At 42.1% G+C, this 20,301-nt stretch overlaps 1 protein-coding gene across 1 annotated transcript in view; it reads right to left on the reverse strand.

The window, feature by feature from the left end:
• PDGFRL (platelet derived growth factor receptor like) overlaps positions 1-20,301 on the reverse strand; it is a 59,095-nt gene that overhangs the window by 35,946 nt on the left and 2,848 nt on the right. The window contains exon 2 of the mRNA XM_008710897.2: positions 6,007-6,304. Coding sequence (XP_008709119.2) covers positions 6,007-6,304 — 298 coding nt within the window. The remainder of the gene's footprint in view (positions 1-6,006; positions 6,305-20,301) is intronic.

The following is a 20,301-nucleotide window of genomic DNA, read 5'->3' on the forward strand; positions in this document are numbered from 1 at the left end:
GAGGAGGAGGAGGAAGAGGAGGAAGAGGAAGAGGAGGAGGAGGAAGAGGAGGAGGAGGAAGAGGAGTAGTTAACAACAAATCTGTCTTCCCTGAAGCACCTACCTCCATGAGGCCGAGAGTGGTCTTTGGTCTGAATGCGTCCCGTGAGACACAGCTCAGAGAACTTGTGCAGAATAGCAGCTCTGTGTTGGGAACCAGGAGGCTGGGGTTTAAGCCTCATGCTTCTGCTCACCCGTTGTCACTCACGACAAGCCATCTACCTTCTATGATTCTCAGTTTCCTCATTTGTTAAAAAGAGGCCCTTAAGCTTAACAACCATTAAGATCCCTTTGACCTCTCAAGTTCCATGAACTTGTTCCAGAGTTACAGGTCTCATGACCCCAGGGGCCTGATTTTTGACCCGCTCTCTGCCCAGCGCCCAGCACTGTACTTGCGCCCACATAGCGATGGAGGGCCTGAGTGTACCAGTGAATAAGCCGATGCCATCTCTGCCTAGCCGACAGCCGAGTAAGGGACACAAACATAAAACAGTGATTGCACCATTGGTGATGAGGGCTTCGGTGAGGGTGTGTAACTGGGCCCAGTGGAGGGCGGGGACTGAGAGGACAGGACAGGCCTGGATATGAAGATTGGTGAAGAGCTTTTCCGGTATGTGCCTTACAAGCAAGAAGACGCAAATGGGCAAAGGCCCAGGCAAGAAGGAGACTGGCACATCTGGGCATCAGAAAGAGTCCACAGAGCCTGGAGTGTGAACAAGAGAATGAAGTGAAATGAAACAGGAGGGAAAGACAGAGTCATGTTGTGCATGGCCTTGTGGGCTGTATCAGGAGTTTCAACTTCATTCTAAGAGCAACAGAATTGCTCTATTGAAGAGCTTGAAGCAGAAAGGTGACAGGACCAGACGTGCTTTTGTGAAAGATTTGACTGCTATGTAGAAGACGAGGTCAGGTTCAAGATTGGGTGCAGAAAAGCTAGTTAAAAGATTACAGTGTAGTCCATGTAAGAGATAAGAGTCATTGCTGTCATGGTGGAAAGAAGGAAGATGCAAGAAACCATTGAATAGCATCATTGGTGCATCCAGTAGTAGTTGATTGGATGTGGAAGTAAAAGGGAAACATCTAAGAGGATTCCAGACTTTTGGTTAAGGACAACTAGGTGGAATTAGTGCCATTCACTGAACTGAGGGACACAGGAGGGTGATCAGGTGTGGAGAAGACGTATGAGCTTAGTTTCAGATGGTTCCATTCAGAGCAAGGGTCAGGCAGGGGAGCAGGAGATTCGGAGCTGGAGCTCAACAGAAATATTAAGGTCTGCCATCTGACCAATGGAGGGCATTTGGTAGCACGTAATGAGAAAAGAAAAAGACACAAAACCAACATTTAACATCTGGGAGAATGGATAATGCAGAGCTGGAGGAAGGGCCTGTGAGGCAGGAAGAAAACTGGGAGAAAATGATGCTGTGGCAGCCAAGAGCAGAGCGTTCCCTTCTGTTCAATGGACCTGGTGGGGCAAGTCACATGGGGATTGAAAAGAAAACTCTGGATTTAATGACCTTGAGTTTGGTGATTAAATGCATGTGGAGGGGCGCCTGGGTGTCTCAGTCCTTAAGCATCTGCCTTCAGCTCAGGTCATGATCCCAGGGTCCTGGGATCAAGCCCTGCATCAGGCTCTCTGCTCCACTGGGAGCCTGCTTCTTCCTCTCCCACTCCCCCTGCTTGTGTTCCCTCTCTCGCTGGCTGTCTCTGTCAAATAAATAAATAAAAAATTTTTTAAAAATGCATATGGAGTAGTGGGTCAGGTAGTCTAGGTGGAAGGTGATAGAAGAGGGCAATGGAGACGATGAGAGTAGAGAGAAACTCTTCCAAGGGGCCTGGCTCTGAAGGTAAGAGAGGAAGGTGGCTGGAGGGCACATGGGGGCCAAGGTGGGTTTTCTTAATATGGAGAAGGCTTATGGAAGGAATCCTGTTGAGAAGGGGAGGTTGACGATGCCAAACAGGGAGGCAATAACTGATATCTCAAGGCTCCTGAGAAAGCATGCAAGGTTGAGATCCAAGACACAGGCAGTTTGGCCTTAGCCAGGGGGAGGAACCCTTCCTCCTTGATAACTGTCAGAGTAGGGAAGGAAGGGATGCGATAAGATGAAGTCAAGGCAATTTAAGGGCTCCAATTTCTCAAAAAATTAGGTGAGAATTTCATTAGCTCAAAGGAAAGAGATGGAAAAGATCAGAAGTTTAAGAAGAGAGGAAAAGTGAGCTCTCTAGAGAAATCTATCCAGCATTGCCAGACACAAGTGAAGTGACCACAGTCTAATGGCACCCATCTGGCCAGCTGCATGCTTTCCTCCATCAGTGTTCAGTGCCCAAGTGTGGGCAAGAAGTGGCTGAACAGGTTCATCTTGGGTTGGAAATTTCCAAGAAGGGATAAAGGAAAAACAGAGGGCAACATAACTTACTTAGGATGGATTCAAGAGATAGGTAGAAACAACAGACCCTGGAGACTAATGAGCATAGATGGGGAACAAGATGGATAAAGAGGGGAAAGTTCCTGGGGGTGGAGGTGGGGGTGTCAGTTGACAAAATGGCCCCATAAGGTGAAGCAAGACTAGGCTCTGAGATAGTGGGGATGGATCCAAGGTGGCACAGCACCCTAGATATAAAACATATTCACATTTTGTTGTCACTCCCCGCCGCATATGCACAGTGCACACGTTGGCGCTAAGTGTATTTGTCTTTGAATGTTGAGTGAACAAATGCATGCCCAGGAACTGGTTTCTGAAATAACCACTAAACCCCTGGGGAAACCAAAAACTATTTCCTGAGTTTTGGTGTGTGTCGGGCACTCTTCAAGGTGCTAGGAATCTCATGATGAACCAAGCAAACACGGTATTTGCCGACAAGTGGCTTACATTTTCATGGGGGAAGATGAACATAGGCCCCAGATTACAAAGAACTGATCAATTAAATGAAAAAGGAAACAGGCGTACAATCCTTTGTGGATCTTCTATATTATAAGTTACGCTGTCTGTGCAACATTCCCTGATTTGAGTCTCGATCAGAATTAACTGTCCCAAAAGATCACTCGATGATCATGCTTGAGAAATATACACTGCTTAGTAACAATTAGTTGCAATTTATCGAACATTTGCCATGGGCCAGGCAGCTCCTACATTAGATAATATAAGCTCGACATTCCAGATGAGGAAAGTGGGTTCTAGGCAAATTACTGATCAAAGAGCACTTTACTGGTTAGTGGTAAAAGCAGGATTCAAAACTAGTTATGCCTCTGCCTAACCTCTCTGTTCTATAACCCTTTCCCTTTTCTGGTCAGAAGACTGAATTTGGACAAATGTGGTAGCATTGTGAACTTTGTTCCAGAAAGCTACCAAAATTGCTTAAAATGACCAGGCTTTGTTGGAAGCACACCTGGGGAGCTTCCAAACCCAAAGCTGTCAGAACAGTGGTAAGAACTCATCCCACAGAAAAAGAAAACACAAGATGAATATTTCTCTTCTATCCAAAGGTACCACGTTCTGGGAAAGTTGTCAAGAGTCAATTTGTTGAATCTCTGGTGTCAAATAAATCGTGATTTTGTTGTTGTTTTATATAGACTTATGACTAGATGTTTTTCAAATTTTTCACATTTTTTGGTAAGGTCCTTGGGGGCCCACATCTGTCTTTACTTTCATATAAAGCCCTGACTCTGCTTCAAATGAATACAGTTTAATGTTACAAAGTCAAAATGGGGCTTTCCAGCTCTTAGATATTTCTCTTCAACTCGGATTCATGTTCACTTTACTTTGAGTCCTTAAGATCTTTTCAAACATATTGTGGCCAATACAACTTTGAAAATACTTCTAGAAAATACGATATCTTCAAGGGCCAAATCATCTAGGTTTAAAATACCGTGAGTCAAAAATTAGCTGTTCAGAATGATTTAAAATAGCTCAATTCTGGTTTTACAACAAAGTGTGTAAATCTCACTTTGGAAATTAAATCATTTTAAAGGTACATGGTAGCAAATCTTTCCAGATCTGTCCTAAGCAGGGGATGTACACACATACTTTAAAATACACACACACACACACACACACACACACACACACCCATACCACTCTTCATCCAACCCAATATCCCTCAAGGAAAACTCTACACTATTTTATCTCCTGAAGCCAGAACATCTTCAGAATAAAATGTGAAAGAGTCTTAATATAAGAGGGTAGAGAGATGGAGAGGAATTACTTGTATATATTTTTATTTATTTATTCTTTAAGGTGTATGTGTCTAAGAAGGGGGAGAAGATTGTCTAGTCATTCAATAGCTAAAGCTAAATGCCAAGGACTCAGTTAAGCCCCATGAAAAACACAGATTAAAAAAAAAAGGAATGCTAAGTATAAAGAGTGATCAAATGAGGATGCAGCCTGGGCCATGGGAAAGTGAACCCCAGGAGGCAGGACACAGCCTTTCCTGAGAAAGCCACAGGCAGGCTGAAGTTAGCCAGGTGAAGAGGGGGCCCCGAGGGGAGCCAGGCACATTTAATGATCTTACAGGAGCCCAGGCTAGTGAAAGCAGAGATACTAATCTAGAGATTAGAGGTGACTCGAGAGAGATTCTGAGTTCAAGGAGGGTCTCATCAGTGAGGTAAAGATGTCGGACTTTATCCCCCAGTGGAGCCCTACCCACTAAGTAGGGGAAGGGCTTGTTCAGATCCACATTTTTAAGACCTCAGCCCAGCCGCAGTGAGAAGGAGCCCAGGGGGACATCTGGGTGTGGTCGGTGAGGGGCAACATTGGCTGGGGCTGCTGTCGGATGGGTTTACAGATTGAGAGGATGCAGGAGTATGAGGGGAGTTGGGGGGGAGGCAAGGATGCTCCCCAGTTTAGTGTCCCTGCCGCTGAGGGTGTGCCAGTGTCCTGGAGGGAGGGGAAGATGTGAGGGGTGGATGTTGTGTGGAAAATGAACCTGTCAGGAACACACAGAGTTTTTGATGCCTGAGATCCTCATTCTTTCACCATTCAAGTCATTCCAGACAATATCCTGCATTTCCTTTTCCTGAATCATATGAAGAAAAAGCTGGAAAGAATCCTAGAAATCATGCAGTCAGATCCCCTTCATTCCGTGCATGAGAAAATGGAGGAGGCCCACGGATTTCGGGGGAACCCCCACAAATATGCACTGGGTCCCCAGCCCCTAAGGCCCCGGGGTCCTCCCAGGACCCACTGAAGCATGCTCCATGTTCTTGCCTTTTACCACTTTCCCTAAGCATCACTTTAACCACTTTTCCTGCACAAGAAACCCAGGCTCCAGAAGGTACTCATTCGAACGTAGCGGTCTCACCAACCGAAACTGTGAACACGAACGAAACACACTCAAGAAAATAAACACAAGCCAGAAGCAGCGGAAAAGTCCAAAGTCAGTGTAAGTTGACTTCTTCTCAACGTGCTTATAGGCATCTCCAGTTAGATTATTTCGGTTTTCATTATGATTACATAAAAAATAAGAGAAAGCAGTGATTGGGCTCATTATTTTTATGTATGAATTCTTCAACATCTATGCATCACGGTTTCAATTACTTGTCTTTTGGCTTCGTATAAAATTTCCCTGTTTTAACCCATGTGGCTAGTATTTGCAATAATTTTTTTAAAAAACTGGACAAAGAAATAAAACCTATGGCTTTTGCTCATTGAGCTTTCTTTTTTTTTTTTTTAAAGATTTTATTTATTTATTCGACAGAGATAGAGACAGCCAGCGAGAGAGGGAACACAAGCAGGGGGAGTGGGAGAGGAAGAAGCAGGCTCATAGCGGAGGAGCCTGATGTGGGGCTCGATCCCATAACGCCGGGATCACGCCCTGAGCCGAAGGCAGACGCTTAACCGCTGTGCCACCCAGGCGCCCCTCATTTTTTTTTTTATAAGCTATTAGGGTGAGATGGTAGATGGCAGAAACAATGCAATATTTAACACTAAACCCTTGACCAACGCAAGTAAAAATACATAAGCAAGTGCTCACCTGAGGCGAGAGTCCTTAAAGGTGTCAAGATAGGTGGGATAACTCCATTCAATCTTGTTCCCTTTACATCGAAGCTCCAGAGTTTGCCCCGCCGTCAGACTCAGGGTGGCGGCAGGTTTCTGGAAGCGGCCTTTATCCATCATATGTATCATTATAGACTGCGCCTTCGGTGTGACATCAGCTGCGTCCCTGTCCTTGATTTTGGGAATTTTGGGTTTCACCTTCTTGTTGGTGGGCTTGATTCTATTCTCTCCCGGCTCCTTTGGACGCTTGTTCTTGGGAGGCTGTTGGCCAGTAACTATACAAACGTGAGGAGAGAACAATGACTCAAGTAGTAACGAACCCGAGGAGCCCACACTTAAAGCAGGTGAATTTTTGACACTTGTCTCCTACATGAAAATTATTTTCAGCCATAATCATTACGTTCCCGGTTCATTCTTTAGTTGTAAAACAATGAGTCTCCGAGAGGGAAGGTATTTCAGCTTCAAAGATTTTATTCCAATTCAGCAAAATATTGCACATATGAACTAAAATCACACTTACCAAACCACAAGACTATTCCTTGTAGTTCACCCTTACAGTCTCTAAGGGGTCACAGCGAACAGTAGCATCAAGGCCACTCAAGGCTGTTTCCTGTCCTTGTGGTCTCAGGGCGGTCATTGTTCATTCTGAATTTACTGTTTAAACGCAGGAATAGGTCATCTCCAGGGAGTGCAGACACAGACTGCCCCATGAGCACACTCAGAGGAGTTCAAACCACTACACACTGTCTCCCAAATGAGCGTGCACAGTGGAGTCTGGGTGTATCTGGGTGGACGACGTCCATACATCATACAAAGCTTAGGAAGGAGTAAGTCCTAAACCTGTGCTCATTTACTTATTTTTATTTTTTAAAGATTTTAGAGGGAGCACGCACATGAGTGGGGGGAGGAGCAGAGGGAGAGAGAATCTCAAGCAGACTCCCCACTGAGCGAGGAACCCGACAGGGGGCTCCATCCCACAACCCTGATCATGACCTGAGCTGAAACCCAGTTGGCCGCTTAACCCACTGAGCCACCCGGGAGCCCCAAACCTGTGCTCATTTAAAACTTCCACATAAGTTATTAAAAGCTCAAAAGTAACTGTAGCAATGGTTTAGAACTTAGCCAAAAAAGATCTTTTGGGGGGAAGATGATCACCAACATTGTGAATAATCACTGGCAAAGGGTGATAATAAAAAGCTGACCTACTATGAGTCCATTTTATTACTGTTTTTCCTTTCTCTATAGACAATTCACCCCTTATTGCCTGCACCCGGGGAGAACGGCTCCCACTTCCCTTCCCTTGCTATGCCACTGGGCTCCAGAAACCTCAAATGCCCCACATGCCTGTACAGCCTTGGACTTGCACCCCCCAGCACGGATGAGAAGACCATGCAGTTACAGTTTCCCCTCTGTCTGCACGAACTCAAGGGCAACCTCACTATATACCCACAAAATTACCAAATGTCCCAACTTATAGGGCCCTGAGAGGTCATTTAGGTAAAATTCTCATGTTGTAGATTTTAAAAATTCAGGAGACCCTGTTGCACACAGCTGGCTAGTGGCAGAATGTGAGAGTAGAATTCAGGCCTTCCGACTCTTACACCAAGTGCTCATGTCACTACATATAGATAAATATCCTGTATATATTTTGAATAGATAGCTACACAAATCTTCGCCAACTGAGAGAATTACAGGGCATTTGTATAAAATGGGGGAAGAGTGATAAATCAGGAGAAAATCTTTTCCTCTTTGATGTTTTATTTATCTAATTCTATGCCGGTGTACTTAAGACTTGGGGTGGTCAAAAGTACAAAGACATTGAAATTGGGATCAAGAAATAGAAAAAGGTAAGTGTTGCAAGCTCTTATACCAGTGGGCCAAGCAGGAGACCAAACAAGGTAAGCCAAGCGGGCCTGGTGGGGCCATGCCTTCCCTAAGGGACAGCTGTTCCTCTTCGGCAGGCCCCTGCTTTAAGAGAGTACGTGCCTACTCTTGCTGGACCTAATACCTCAAAGATGGCGGAAATGCAGATTTCCTGATTTATAAATATCACAAACGCAGTTTTTAGAAACTTCATGTTTGAATCCCTGAGAAGTCAGGTAGTAATTTTCCTTGAAGGGGTGAGATGACCAGGAGGGGACGGGAGGGGAATTTCCAGGAACATTCTCTCTTGATCTGGGCTAGTTACAGGTGTGGGCACAGTTTGTGAGCATTTCATGGAGCCATACTCTTATGTACTAAAAATTCAGCTGATCTGGACTCAATTGTGTAATGATAGACTTGGCTTCCTTTGCATGTTGCCCTTCGCCCTTTGAAACAGGAGCCATTTTGATGCCACTTTTAGTTCAGCTGAGCCCAGACTCTGGAACCAATCCCACTCCGAACCCAGTATCAATCAACATCAACTCAACATGCTGCCTTCTTTGGGCTTGCATGTCTTGCTGCCTGAGCCCTGTTCTTTTCCATGACTTCAGGGCCAGTTGAGACCCCTTCTCCTTTCCCTAGGCCTGAGTCTCTAGTTATTTCCCATCCTTCCTCTCCTCTAGCTGCTCTGGGTCATCGGCCCTGCCGAGCTTCTTCAGTCCTTCCAGCGAGCAGAGCTGTGTTCTTAAGCACCGGTCTCCAAGGCGAGTCCCCAGTGCCTGCTGGTGAACCTGCTGTTTGCCGAGACTTCCCCTGATCCTGCACGTTTGGCTTATTACCCCCAAAGTGCTAATGACAGAGGAGGGCGGGCATTGGCACACATGCACATATTTCCCCAACCTTCTAGAAGGAGCAGCACTGTAACCACTGGGAACATGTCAGATCAACATGAGCCCACTAATCCAGCAACATCAGTTGTGAACGTTAAGTCTCAGTTTGGCAACAGAGTAAAAGTCACAATACTTTACTTAAGGTAGAAAATTAAAGTGTACCGTTAGAATGTCCATCATCTGTGCCCCGCAGGCATTTTGATCACACCATGCCTGTGGGATTCATGGACTTCCGGGTTGAAGTCTAATTTGATGTGTCTTCTTTATCACGTAGCAGGAATCCAAGCTATCAGAAATAACCACAACTGTCTGCAAATGCTGTGGAATTTAGACAACCCGTCTTGACTTCTAAGCTCTCCGAGCCTGTGGGACTCTGCTACTGAGGAACATTAGATTGCCTAATTATGGATTTTATGCCTCCCAATATGTGGTATTATCCCTACAAAGGAATTTGACTTGTTCACCAAATAGACATATGAACTGATCTAACTGTATGGTTGGTCCAGCTGCCTGACGAATGAATTGTCCATGGTTTGATAACAATGACACTAAGTTACAAGAGCCAGCCTACTGACCCCACAAGATACCCAGACAGACCTGGGTTTGAGTGGTTCCCAAATTCCAAGTCTAACTTCTTGAAGAATATGACTTTTCTACCCATGTAAATTACTTTTGAAAGGTCTAAAAAAATTATATTATAAATAAAAGTGAAAGCCCATTACCATTGCATTTTTGAGTGGATAGCAATATATTGCTATTTGAGCTGATAGTAATATATTTTGTAGAGAAATAGGTGGTAAAATTCACAAATCATTAAATAACATTTTGACTTCAGGTCCTAGCTGCCACTTACTAACTGTGGGACACTGGGAAGTTATTTATCCTCTCTCTCCGTTTCTTCATCTGTAAATTGAGTTATATGTTAATAAGGACTATCTCATCGACCGTTGTGGGGATTAAATGAGTTAATACATTTAACATACTGAGAATAGTGTCTGACCCACAGTAAATAAGTGCTAGCTAAGTTCTACTTGCTATTTTGTGGTTGTCTTGTGATAAGGTCTCATGGTGATCTCCATGATAAATTTGTAATGGAAGCAAAGCAGTTAATCTTCTTCCTGATTTACCGGTGAAATAATTGAGATCACAGATGCCAAGCAGCTCACCCCAGGTCACTAAGAAGCTAGCAAAGAAACAGACTCTGGGATGCCAGTTCTAGAGTCTTCTCTCGTTCATGCTATTGTCCTTTGATTCACTTAAAGATTAGCATATTATAAGTTTCTTTTCTTCTTCTCTCCCCCCCCCAAATCTCATGCAGAGCACCCTTGTATAAGTGGTTTTCTTGTGTGATACGCCCCAAGCTTTGACAAGAAGTTCCAAATCAAACAGACGATGATGCCAGGGAGAAGAGTACAACCTTCCCGGAAGGGCTGGTTATGCTTTTCCAAGGCATACATTAGAATCCCTAAGTGAAAAGACACTGGTTAAAAGCCTGTCTCCAAAATAAATGAATAAACGTTATAAAATAAGAAGCAAACAGGGTAAAGGACTGTAATCCTTCCGCACTAGTTGAGGATTGCATTCAAACCTTTAATAAAGGTGACTTAACTACTAACCTCTCTAATTCTATAGATTAATGTTGGAGGAATTAAAAAGGAAAAAAACCCAAATTCGCTAGCAGAATCACTGACAGATGCTCAGAGGAGGACTAGATATGAATACTGTCATTAATAAAAAGGTCTGTAGCTATTTGCCTTTTTCTCCCTACGGACAGTTAATGGTAAAGGTCTGGCATGAGGGTCGCATGAAAATAACCACAGTATTAATTTGTTGAGTAGCTCAGGGCTTCCCCAGTGAGTTATATAAACTGATGAACAACTCTAAGTTTTTGATTCCTCATGAAACACACCACAAGAATACATACACTTCCCCAAGAACAATGCTGAGAAGGTAGGAAAGCAATGACACTTGGGAGATGAAAATGTAAAGGTGAGAGGCTTTCCTTTCCTTACTCCCTTCAAGAACCCTACTCCAAAACACCCTCCTACCATTTCTCAAAGTATCATTTTCTTAAAATAGCAATTTCTAAGAATAAATACTTCTATTCCAGGACAAAGATGTAACTTTGACAGCTCCTGGCCAATTGCACCAGGTCGGTGGTCTCTGCCAGGACCAGAGCACCCCCAAAGTGGCTCCCACAGGACCAACCTCACCCAAAAATATGCCCACAGCAGCTGTGTTCCAGCCACAGCAGGAAGGCACATGCAGCCCACACAAGGTGATCCTGGAATGTCTGGTTCTGGCAACCAAGAAAGATTGCACTTCCAGGCCCCACAGGACACCCTTTACATGATGCCATGTTCTTCAAGACTGGAAGAGGGACCTAATCTACCTAAAACATAGAAACACACACAGAGTCAGAGAATGAGGAGACAGAGGAATATGTTCCAAACAAAAGAGCAAGACAAAATCTTAGATAGAACTAAACAAATTGGAGACGTAATCCATCTGATAAAGAGGTCAAAGTCATGGTCATAAAGATGCTCATTGGACTCAGGGAAAGACTGGATGAATACAGTGGGAACTTCAACAAAGAGAAAGAAAATATTAAAAAGAACCAATCAGAGTTGAAGAATACAATAACTGAAATAAAAAATACACTAAGGGAATCAATAGCAGATTAGAACATGCAGAAAAATGGATCAGGAAGACAGGGTATTGGAAATAACACAGAAGATTTAAAAAAAATGAGGATAGCTTAAGGAAAAGCTAGGACAACATTAAGCGTACAAACATTTGCATTGCAGAGTTGCCAGAAGGGATAGAGAGAAAAGGACAGAAAATTTATTTGAAAAATAATGGCTGAAAACATTCCTAACCTGGGGAAGGAAACAGACATTCAAGTTCAAGAAGAACAGAAAGCCCCAAACCCAAAGATGAACCCAAAGGTGTCCATATCTAGACACAATAGAATTGAATATCAAAAATTAAAGATAAAGAGAGAATCTTGAAAGCAGCAAGAGAAAAGCAACAAGTTGTGTACAAGGGGACACCCAAAAGATTATCAGCTGGTTTTCGAGCAGGAACCTCACAGGCCAGAAGGGAGAGGATAATATATTCTAAGTGCCAAAGGAAAAAACTGCAATCAAGAATATTCTACTCCACAAGATTATCATTCAAAATTGAAAAAGAGATAAAGTTTCCCAGACAAACAAAAGTTAAAAGAGTTCATCACCACTAAACTGGCCTTATAAGAAATGTTAAAGGGACTTCTTTGAGAGAGAAAAAAAAAGTCATTAGTGGAAGAAAATGATGAAAGAAAAATCTCACCAGTAAAAGCATATGTATAGTAAAGGGAGTGGATCAACCACCTATGAAACTAGTGTGAAGGTTAAAAGTAAAATCAACTGTATCTACAATAATTATTTAATGGATACGCACACACACAAATGTAATATGACGTCGCATACATAAAACGTGGGGAAGGTAAGAATGTAGCACAGTGCTTTTAGAATGTGTTCAGACTTAAGCAGCCATTAACTTAAAATAGATTGCTATATAAATAGGATGCTATATATAAACTTCGTGGTAACCAGAAACCAAAAACCTACAATAGTTTTACAAAAAAACCCAAAAAACAACAAAACAAAACAAAAAAAACAAAGGGAGATTTCTAAACATAGCACTAAAGAAAGTCATCAAATCACAAGAGAAGAGAGCAAGAGAAGAAGAAAGGAACAGAGAGAACTATAAAAGCAACCAGAAAACAGTGAACAAAATGGCAATAAGTATATATCGGTCAATAATTACTTTAACTACTGATAAATGCTCCAATCAGAAGACATAGGATAAGTGATTATATAAAAAAACAAGATCCATCTCTATGCTGGCTTTAAGAGACTTAGTTCAGAGCTAAATACACACACACACAGACCAAAAGTGAAGGGATGGAAAAAGATTATCCATGCAAATGGAGATTAAAAAAAAAAAAAAAAAAGACCTGGGGTAACAATACTTATGTCAGACAAAAGAGTTTGTTTGTTTGTTTGTTGTTTGTTTGAGAGAGAGAATCCCAAGCAGGCTCCATGCTCAGCACAGAGCTGGGCAGGGGGCTTGATCCCATCACCCTGAGATCATGACCTCAGCTGAAATCAAAAGTCTGATGCTTCACTGAATGAGCCACCCACGGGCTCCCAGACAAAAGACACTTTAAAACAAAGACTATAAAAATGGCAAAGAAGGGTATTGCATACTGATAAAAGCATCAATCCAGCTGGAGGATATAAACATTGTAAATATCCATGCACACAATGTGGGAGCACCAAATACAAAAGCAAATTTTAACATACATAGAGAATTTCACAGTAATGCAGTAAGAGTAGGGGGCAAAAAGTCCCACTTAGATCAATGGATAGATCATCCAGACAGAAAATCAATAAAGAATCACTTTGAGCAACATAGTAGACAGACTTAACAAATATATACAGAATGTTACATCCGAAATCAACAGAATACATATTCTTTTCAAGTGCATATGGAACATAAACCAGGACAGATCACATGTTAGGCCACAAAACAAGTTTCAGTAAATTTAAGACTGAAATCATACCAAACATCTTTTCTGACCACAAAAATATGAAACTAGAAATCAATTATGAGCCAAAAAAAAAAAAAGCTAGAAAAAACACAAGCATGTAGAGGCTAAACAAAATGCTACTAACCAACTAATGGGCCATTGAAGAACTAAAATAAATAAAAAATACCTAGAGGCAAATGAAAATGGAAACACAATTTTCCAAAATCTATGGGATGCAGCAAAACAGTTCTAAGAGGAAGTTCATAGAGATACAGACCTAACTCAAGAAACAAGGGAAGTCTCAAATCTAACCTTACATCTAAAGGAGTTGGAAGGGGGGGAGCCCAAAATTAGTAGAAGGAAGGAAATAATAAAGATCAGAGTGAAAAATAAATAAAATAGAGACCCCCCCCCCAAAAAAAACAACATAGAGAAGACCAATGAAACGAAAGTGGGTTCTTTGACAAAAGAAAATTGATAAGTCTTCAGCCACACACGAAGAAAAAAAGAGCCCAAATAAAGAAAATCAGAATGAAAAAGAAGTTACAACTGACACGACAAATATACAAAGATTCTCAAGAGACTACTATGCACAATGACACACCAACAAATGGTACAACCTAGAAGAAATGGGTAAATTTCTAGAAACGTACAATCTTCTAAGAATGAATTGGGAAGAAATAGAAAATCTGAACAGACTGATTATTAGTAATTAAATTGGATCAGTAACCAAAAAATCCCAACAAACAAAAGTCAGAACCAGATGGCTTCCCTGGTAAATTCTACCAAACATTTAAAGAAGAATAAATACCTAACTTTCTCAAACTATTCCAAAATATTGAAGAAGGATTGCTTCCAAATTCATTCTATGAGGCAACTATTACCCTGATACCAAATCCAGACAAACACTACAAAAAAAGAAAATTACAGGCCACTCTTCCTCATGAACATGGATGCAAAAATCCTTAACAAAATACTAGCAAACCGCAGTCAACAATACATTAAAAGGATTATATGTCATGATCCAATAGGATTTATTTATTCCAGGGAATCACGGACGGGTCAATATCTGCAAATCAATCAACATGATACAACATTAACCAAATGAAGGATAAAAACCAAATGTTCATCTCAATAGATGCAGAAAAAGCATTTGACAAAATTCAACATCTGTTCATGATAAAAACTCTCAACAAAATGGGTATAGATGAAACATACCTCAACATAATAAAGCACATATGTGAAAAACCCACAGCTAACAACATATTCAATGGTGAAAAGCTGCAAGCTTTTCTTCTAAGAGCAGGGAGAAAACTATGATGCTCGTTCCCACCACTTCTATTCAAAACATTACCAGGAGTCCTAGCCACAGCAAACAGACAAGAAAAATGAATAAAAGTCATCCAAACTGAGGGGCATCTGGATGGTTCAGTCGTTAAGCATCTGACTTGGCTGAGGTCATGATCCCAGGGTCCTGGGATGGAGCCCTGCATTGAGCTCCTTGCTCGGTGGGGAGTCTGCTTCTCCCTTTGCCCCTCTCCCACACTTGTGCACTCTCTCTCTCTCTCTCTCTCAAATAAATAAAATCTTTTTAAAAGTCATCCAAATTGATAAGGAAGAAGTAAAATTGTCTGTATTTGCGATGACATATTATATATAGAAAATCCTAAAGACCCCACCAAAAATACTACTAGAATTCATAAATGAATTGAGTAATGTTGCAGGATACAGCATTAATATACAGAAATCTGCTGTGTTTCTATAACACTAATAAACAGGCTGAATGTAAATTAAGAAAACATTCTCACTTATAATTGCCTCAATAAGAATAAAATATTTAAGAATAAATTTAATTAAGAAAGTGAAAGACCTACTCTGAAAACTGTGACATTAATGAAAGAAAATGACGATGACATAAAGAAATGGAAAGATATACCAAGCTCATGGATTACAAGAACTAATATTATTAAAATGTCTATACTACCCAAAGCAATTCATAGATTCAGTGCCATTCCTATCAAAATATCAATGCATTTTTCACAGAACTAGAATAATCCTAAAATTTAAATGGAACCACAAAAGACCCCAGAAAGCCAAAGCAATCCTGAGAAAGAAAAACAAAGCTTTAAGTATCATGCTCCCAAATTTCAAGTACGCAAGTATTCAAGTATTGCCACTTGGAAATAATCAAAACAGTATGGTACTGATACAAAAATTGACAAACAAATCAGTGGAACAGAATAGAGAATCCAGCAGTAAACCCTTATATGGTCAATTAATCTATGACAAAGAGGGTAAGAATATACAATGGGGAAAAACAGTCTCTTCAAGAAATGGTGTTGGGAAAACTGGAAAGCTACATGCAAAAGGATAAAACTGGACCACTGTCTTATACCATACACAAAGATCAAATCAATATACAAATTATATAAAATCAGAATGGATGACAGACCTAAATGTAAACTTGAAACCATAAACTCCTAAAAGAAACAGTCATCAAAACAAAGAGGCAGCCCACGGAATGGGAGAAGATATTTGCAAATGAAACTACAGATAAAAGGCTGGTATCCAAAATCTATAAAGAACTTCTCAAACTCAATACATGAGAAACAAATAATCAAATCAAAAAATGGGCAAAAGATATGAAAAGGCACTTTTCCAATGAAGACATACAAATGGATAACAGGCACATGAAAAAATGTTCAAAATCATTAGCCATCAGGGAAATTCAAATCAAAACCACATTGAGATACCACCTTACGCCAGTCAGAATGGCAAAAATTGACAAGGCAAGAAACAACAAATGTTGGAGAGGATGTGGAGAAAGGGGAACCCTCTTACACTGTTGGTGGGAATGCACGTTGGTACCGCCACTTTGGAAAACAGTGTGGAGGTCCCTCGAAAAGTTAAAAATAGAGCTACCCTACGACCCAGCAATTGCACTACTGGGTATTTACTCCAAAGATACAGACATAGTGAAGAGAAGGGCCATATGCACCCCAATGTTCATAACAGCATTGTCCACAATAGCTAAACTCTGGAAGGAGCCGAGATCCCCTTCAACAGACGAATGGATAAAGAAGATGCGGTCCATATATACAATGGAATATTACTCAGCCATCAGAAAGAACAAATACCCAACATTTGCAGCAACATGGACGGGTCTGGAGGAGATAATGCTAAGTGAAATAAGTCAAGCAGAGAAAGTCAATTATCATATGGTTTCACTCATTTGTGGAACATAAGGAATAGCAGGGAGATTGGTAGGAGAAGGAAGGGAAGAATGAATGGGGAGTAAAGAGAAGGGGGAAGGAACCACGAGACACTGTGGACTCTGGGAAACAAACTGAGGGCTTCAGAGGGGAGGGGGTGGGGGATTGGGATAGGCCGGTGATGGGTAGTAAGGAGGGCACATATTGCATGGTGCACTGGGTGTTATACGCAAACAATGAATCATGGAACACTACATCAAAAACTAATGATGTACTGTATGGTGACTAACATAACATAATAAAAAATTTAAAAAAAAACAGTAAATTCTTAAACATCACTCTTAGCAATATTTTTTTGGATCTCTTTATAGGCGAAGGCAACAAAAGGAAAGATAAACAATTGAGACTACATCTAACTGAAAAGGATTGCACAGCAAAGGAAGCCATCAGCAAAAGGAAAAGGCAACCTGCTGAATAGAAGATATTTGCAAATTATGTATCTGATGAGGGATTAATATTCAAAATATATAAAGATGTTGCACAACTCAACACCAAAAAACAGTCTGATTAAAAAATGGGCACAGTACCTGAGTAGACATTTTTCCAAAGATGACATACAGATGGCCAATGAACACATGAAAAGCTGTTCAGCATCATTAACCATCAGGTAAACGGCAACCAAAACCACAGTGCGAGGGACGCCTGGGTGGCTCAATTGGTTAAACATCTGCCTTTGGCTCAGGTCATGATCCCAGGTTCTTGGGATTGAGTCCTGCTTCAGGCTCCTTGCTCAGCAGGGAGCCTGCTTCTTCCTCTGCCTGCTGCTCCCCCTGCTTGCATTCTCTCTCCCCTTGCTCTCCGACAAATAAATAAAATCTTAAAAAGAAAGATTTTTATTAAAAAAAAAACCACAGTGAGATATCACCTCACACCTGTCAAAATGGCTAAAATCAACACAAGAAACAAGTTTTGGCGAGGAAGTGGAAAAAAGACACCTTCCTGCACTGTTGGTGGGAATGTAAATGGGTGCAGCCACTATTGAAAACAGTATGAGGCTTCCTCAAAGTATTAAAAATAGAAATACCATATGATACAATTCCACTTTTGAGTATTTATCTGAAGAAAATTAAAACACTAATTCTAAAATATATATACACCTCTACATTCATTGCACCTTTAGAACAGCCAAGATATGGAAGCAACCTAAGCGTCCTTCGATAGAGGAATGGATAAAGATGTGCTGTATACACACAACAGAATAGCACTCAGCCATAAAAAAAATGAAATTTTGCCATTTGTGACAACATGGCTGGACCTGCGGTATATTACGCTAAGTGAAATAAGTCAGAGTTATGGACAAATACTGTAGGATTTCACTTCCATGTAGAATCTAAAAAACAAATGAACAAGCAAAACAGGAGACTCATGGATATAGGAAGTAACCTACAGGTCACCAAAGCAGGCGAGGGGGGCAGGGAGGGAGACTATGATGTGGAAGCTTCCAGCTATGAAATAAATCAGTCATGGGGATAAAGTACAGCATAGGGCATACAGTCAATAATACTGAAATAACTGCGTAACTACAGCCATGGTGGTGAGCATGTCATACTGGATACAATGTTGCATCACTATGTTGTACACGTGACATTAATGTAATGTATGTTAACTATATTTCAATAATAAAAAGCTTACTTTAAACATTCTTTAAAATATTCATTAGAACAGGGCTGACTGCTCCCTTTTAAAAATAAATATAACTGATGCATATTAGCTCCAGGCGTACAACATAAGGGTTCGCTATTTGTATGTATTGGGAAATGATCACGGTCCTCTTGAAGCCTGGCTCCTAAAACACAGTGCTGCGTTTGTTTTTGTTTTTCTGTTGTTGTTGTTGTTGTTACCACCTACGTCACTGACAACTCCTTCTCAGTCTGTTTGGCAGCCCTTCCTCGCCTTCCTTTCCTGCCTGACCTGAGTCCTGAGGGCTTAATCCTTGCAACTCAGCTCAATCGTGTAGGACACTCAATCTCCAAGTGGCCTCACACAGCCCCCTGGGTACCAGCAGCATTTACATGCTGAGAACTGCTGCCTTGTCCTGTCCTGACTTTGCCTCTAAACTCCAGACCTGAATATTCTGTTGCTTACTCAGCTCTGCCACTTGGAAAGCTAGTAGGCATCTCAAATTGAAGGTGTCCAGACTGACCTCTGGATGCCCCTTCCGTCTGGCTCCTTCCCCAGTGTCCCTTTACCAGTATATGACAACTCTATTCACCCAGTTACTCAGGTTAAAAACCTCAGAGTCACACATGGCTCTTTCCTTTTTCTCCTAGGCCACATCAAATCCAGCAGCAAATCCTTTTGGCTTCGTAGAACCAGAACCCAGTCTGTAGGGAGAAGTGCCTACATCAACTGCGGCCACACTAGACCAAGCCCCTTTGCACACAGACTTCTAAAACCTCTCCCTATGTAAGCTCCCAGCTTCCCCCCTAGCACTCCTACCTTTGGAAACATCAATCGTGTCATGGACGCTCCTCTGGTCAAGACCCTCCAGTGACTTCCATCTAATTTAGAATAAAGTCCGGAGTCTTCCTGTGCCCTACTAGACTTTGCCATTTCCTGTCTCCCACCTATCAGTCCTTCGGCCGCACTGGCCACTGTGCCCTTGGCCTGCACACCTCTTCTTCCCGACACCTGCTGCCTGTGTATCCTCTGAGCAGGCCTCGGACTCTCCTGCCCAAACCACGTTCGCACTCCCCTCTGTGGCCCCTCCATCCTCTTACCCCATGTTACATGTTGACTTGTACCCACAAAAAGGCACATTGAAGTCCTACCCCCTGGTACGGGTGAGTGTGACCTTATTTGGAAATGGGGTCTTGGCGGTTGTAACCAAGTTAAGATGAGGTCATTAGGGTGGGCTCCTATCCAATGTGCTGGTGTCCTTATAAAAAGAGACACATGGGGCGCCTGGGTGGCTCAATCGATTAAGCACCTGACTCTTGATTTGGGCTCAGATCATGATCTCAGGGTTGTGAGATCGAGCCCCGGGCTCAGTGGAGTGGGCTACACTACTTCTGGATTCTCTCCTTCTGACCCTCTCCCAACCCACCTGCTCTAATAAATAAATCAATCTTCAAAAAATAAAGAGACACACAGAGGAAAATGCCACATGAAGTCAAAGACACATAGGGAGCAGACCACCACGTGGCAACAGAGGCAGCAATCGGGGTGATTCAGCTACAGGCCCAGGAGCATGAAGGACAGACGGCCACCAGCAAAAGCCAGGAAGAGGCGGGGAGACCCAGCACGGCAGAGGCAGCATGGTCCTGCGAACGCCTTGATTTCTGACTGCTAGCCTCTAGATCTGGGTGACAATCAACTTCTGTTGTCCTACGCCACCTGGTTTGTGGGACTTTGTTTCAGCAGCCCTAGGAAACGGATACGTCCTGGTTTTTTATCTTCATGCTGCTTAGCACTTCCTGATATTTCATCTCGTTTGTCCACTCTCTGTCCTCTCCATTAGATTATGGGCAAACAGAGTCGGGGCTTCTCAACGCTGTCCAGGGAGATGCATCAGTCCTCAGGACTCACTCGTCTGGCCGGCACGCAGCCCTGTCTCTGTTCTCATTTTTGACTCTAAGGATCAGAGATTATTTTGTATGTCAAACATATGGGCCAAGATCCCACATGCGTAGAAACGTTATTTACGGTCCTAAATGGTGACAATTTTTATA

The sequence above is a fragment of the Ursus maritimus genome, unplaced genomic scaffold, assembly GCF_017311325.1.
Source record: "Ursus maritimus isolate PB19 unplaced genomic scaffold, ASM1731132v1 scaffold_28, whole genome shotgun sequence".
Classification (NCBI taxonomy): Eukaryota; Metazoa; Chordata; class Mammalia; order Carnivora; family Ursidae; genus Ursus; species Ursus maritimus.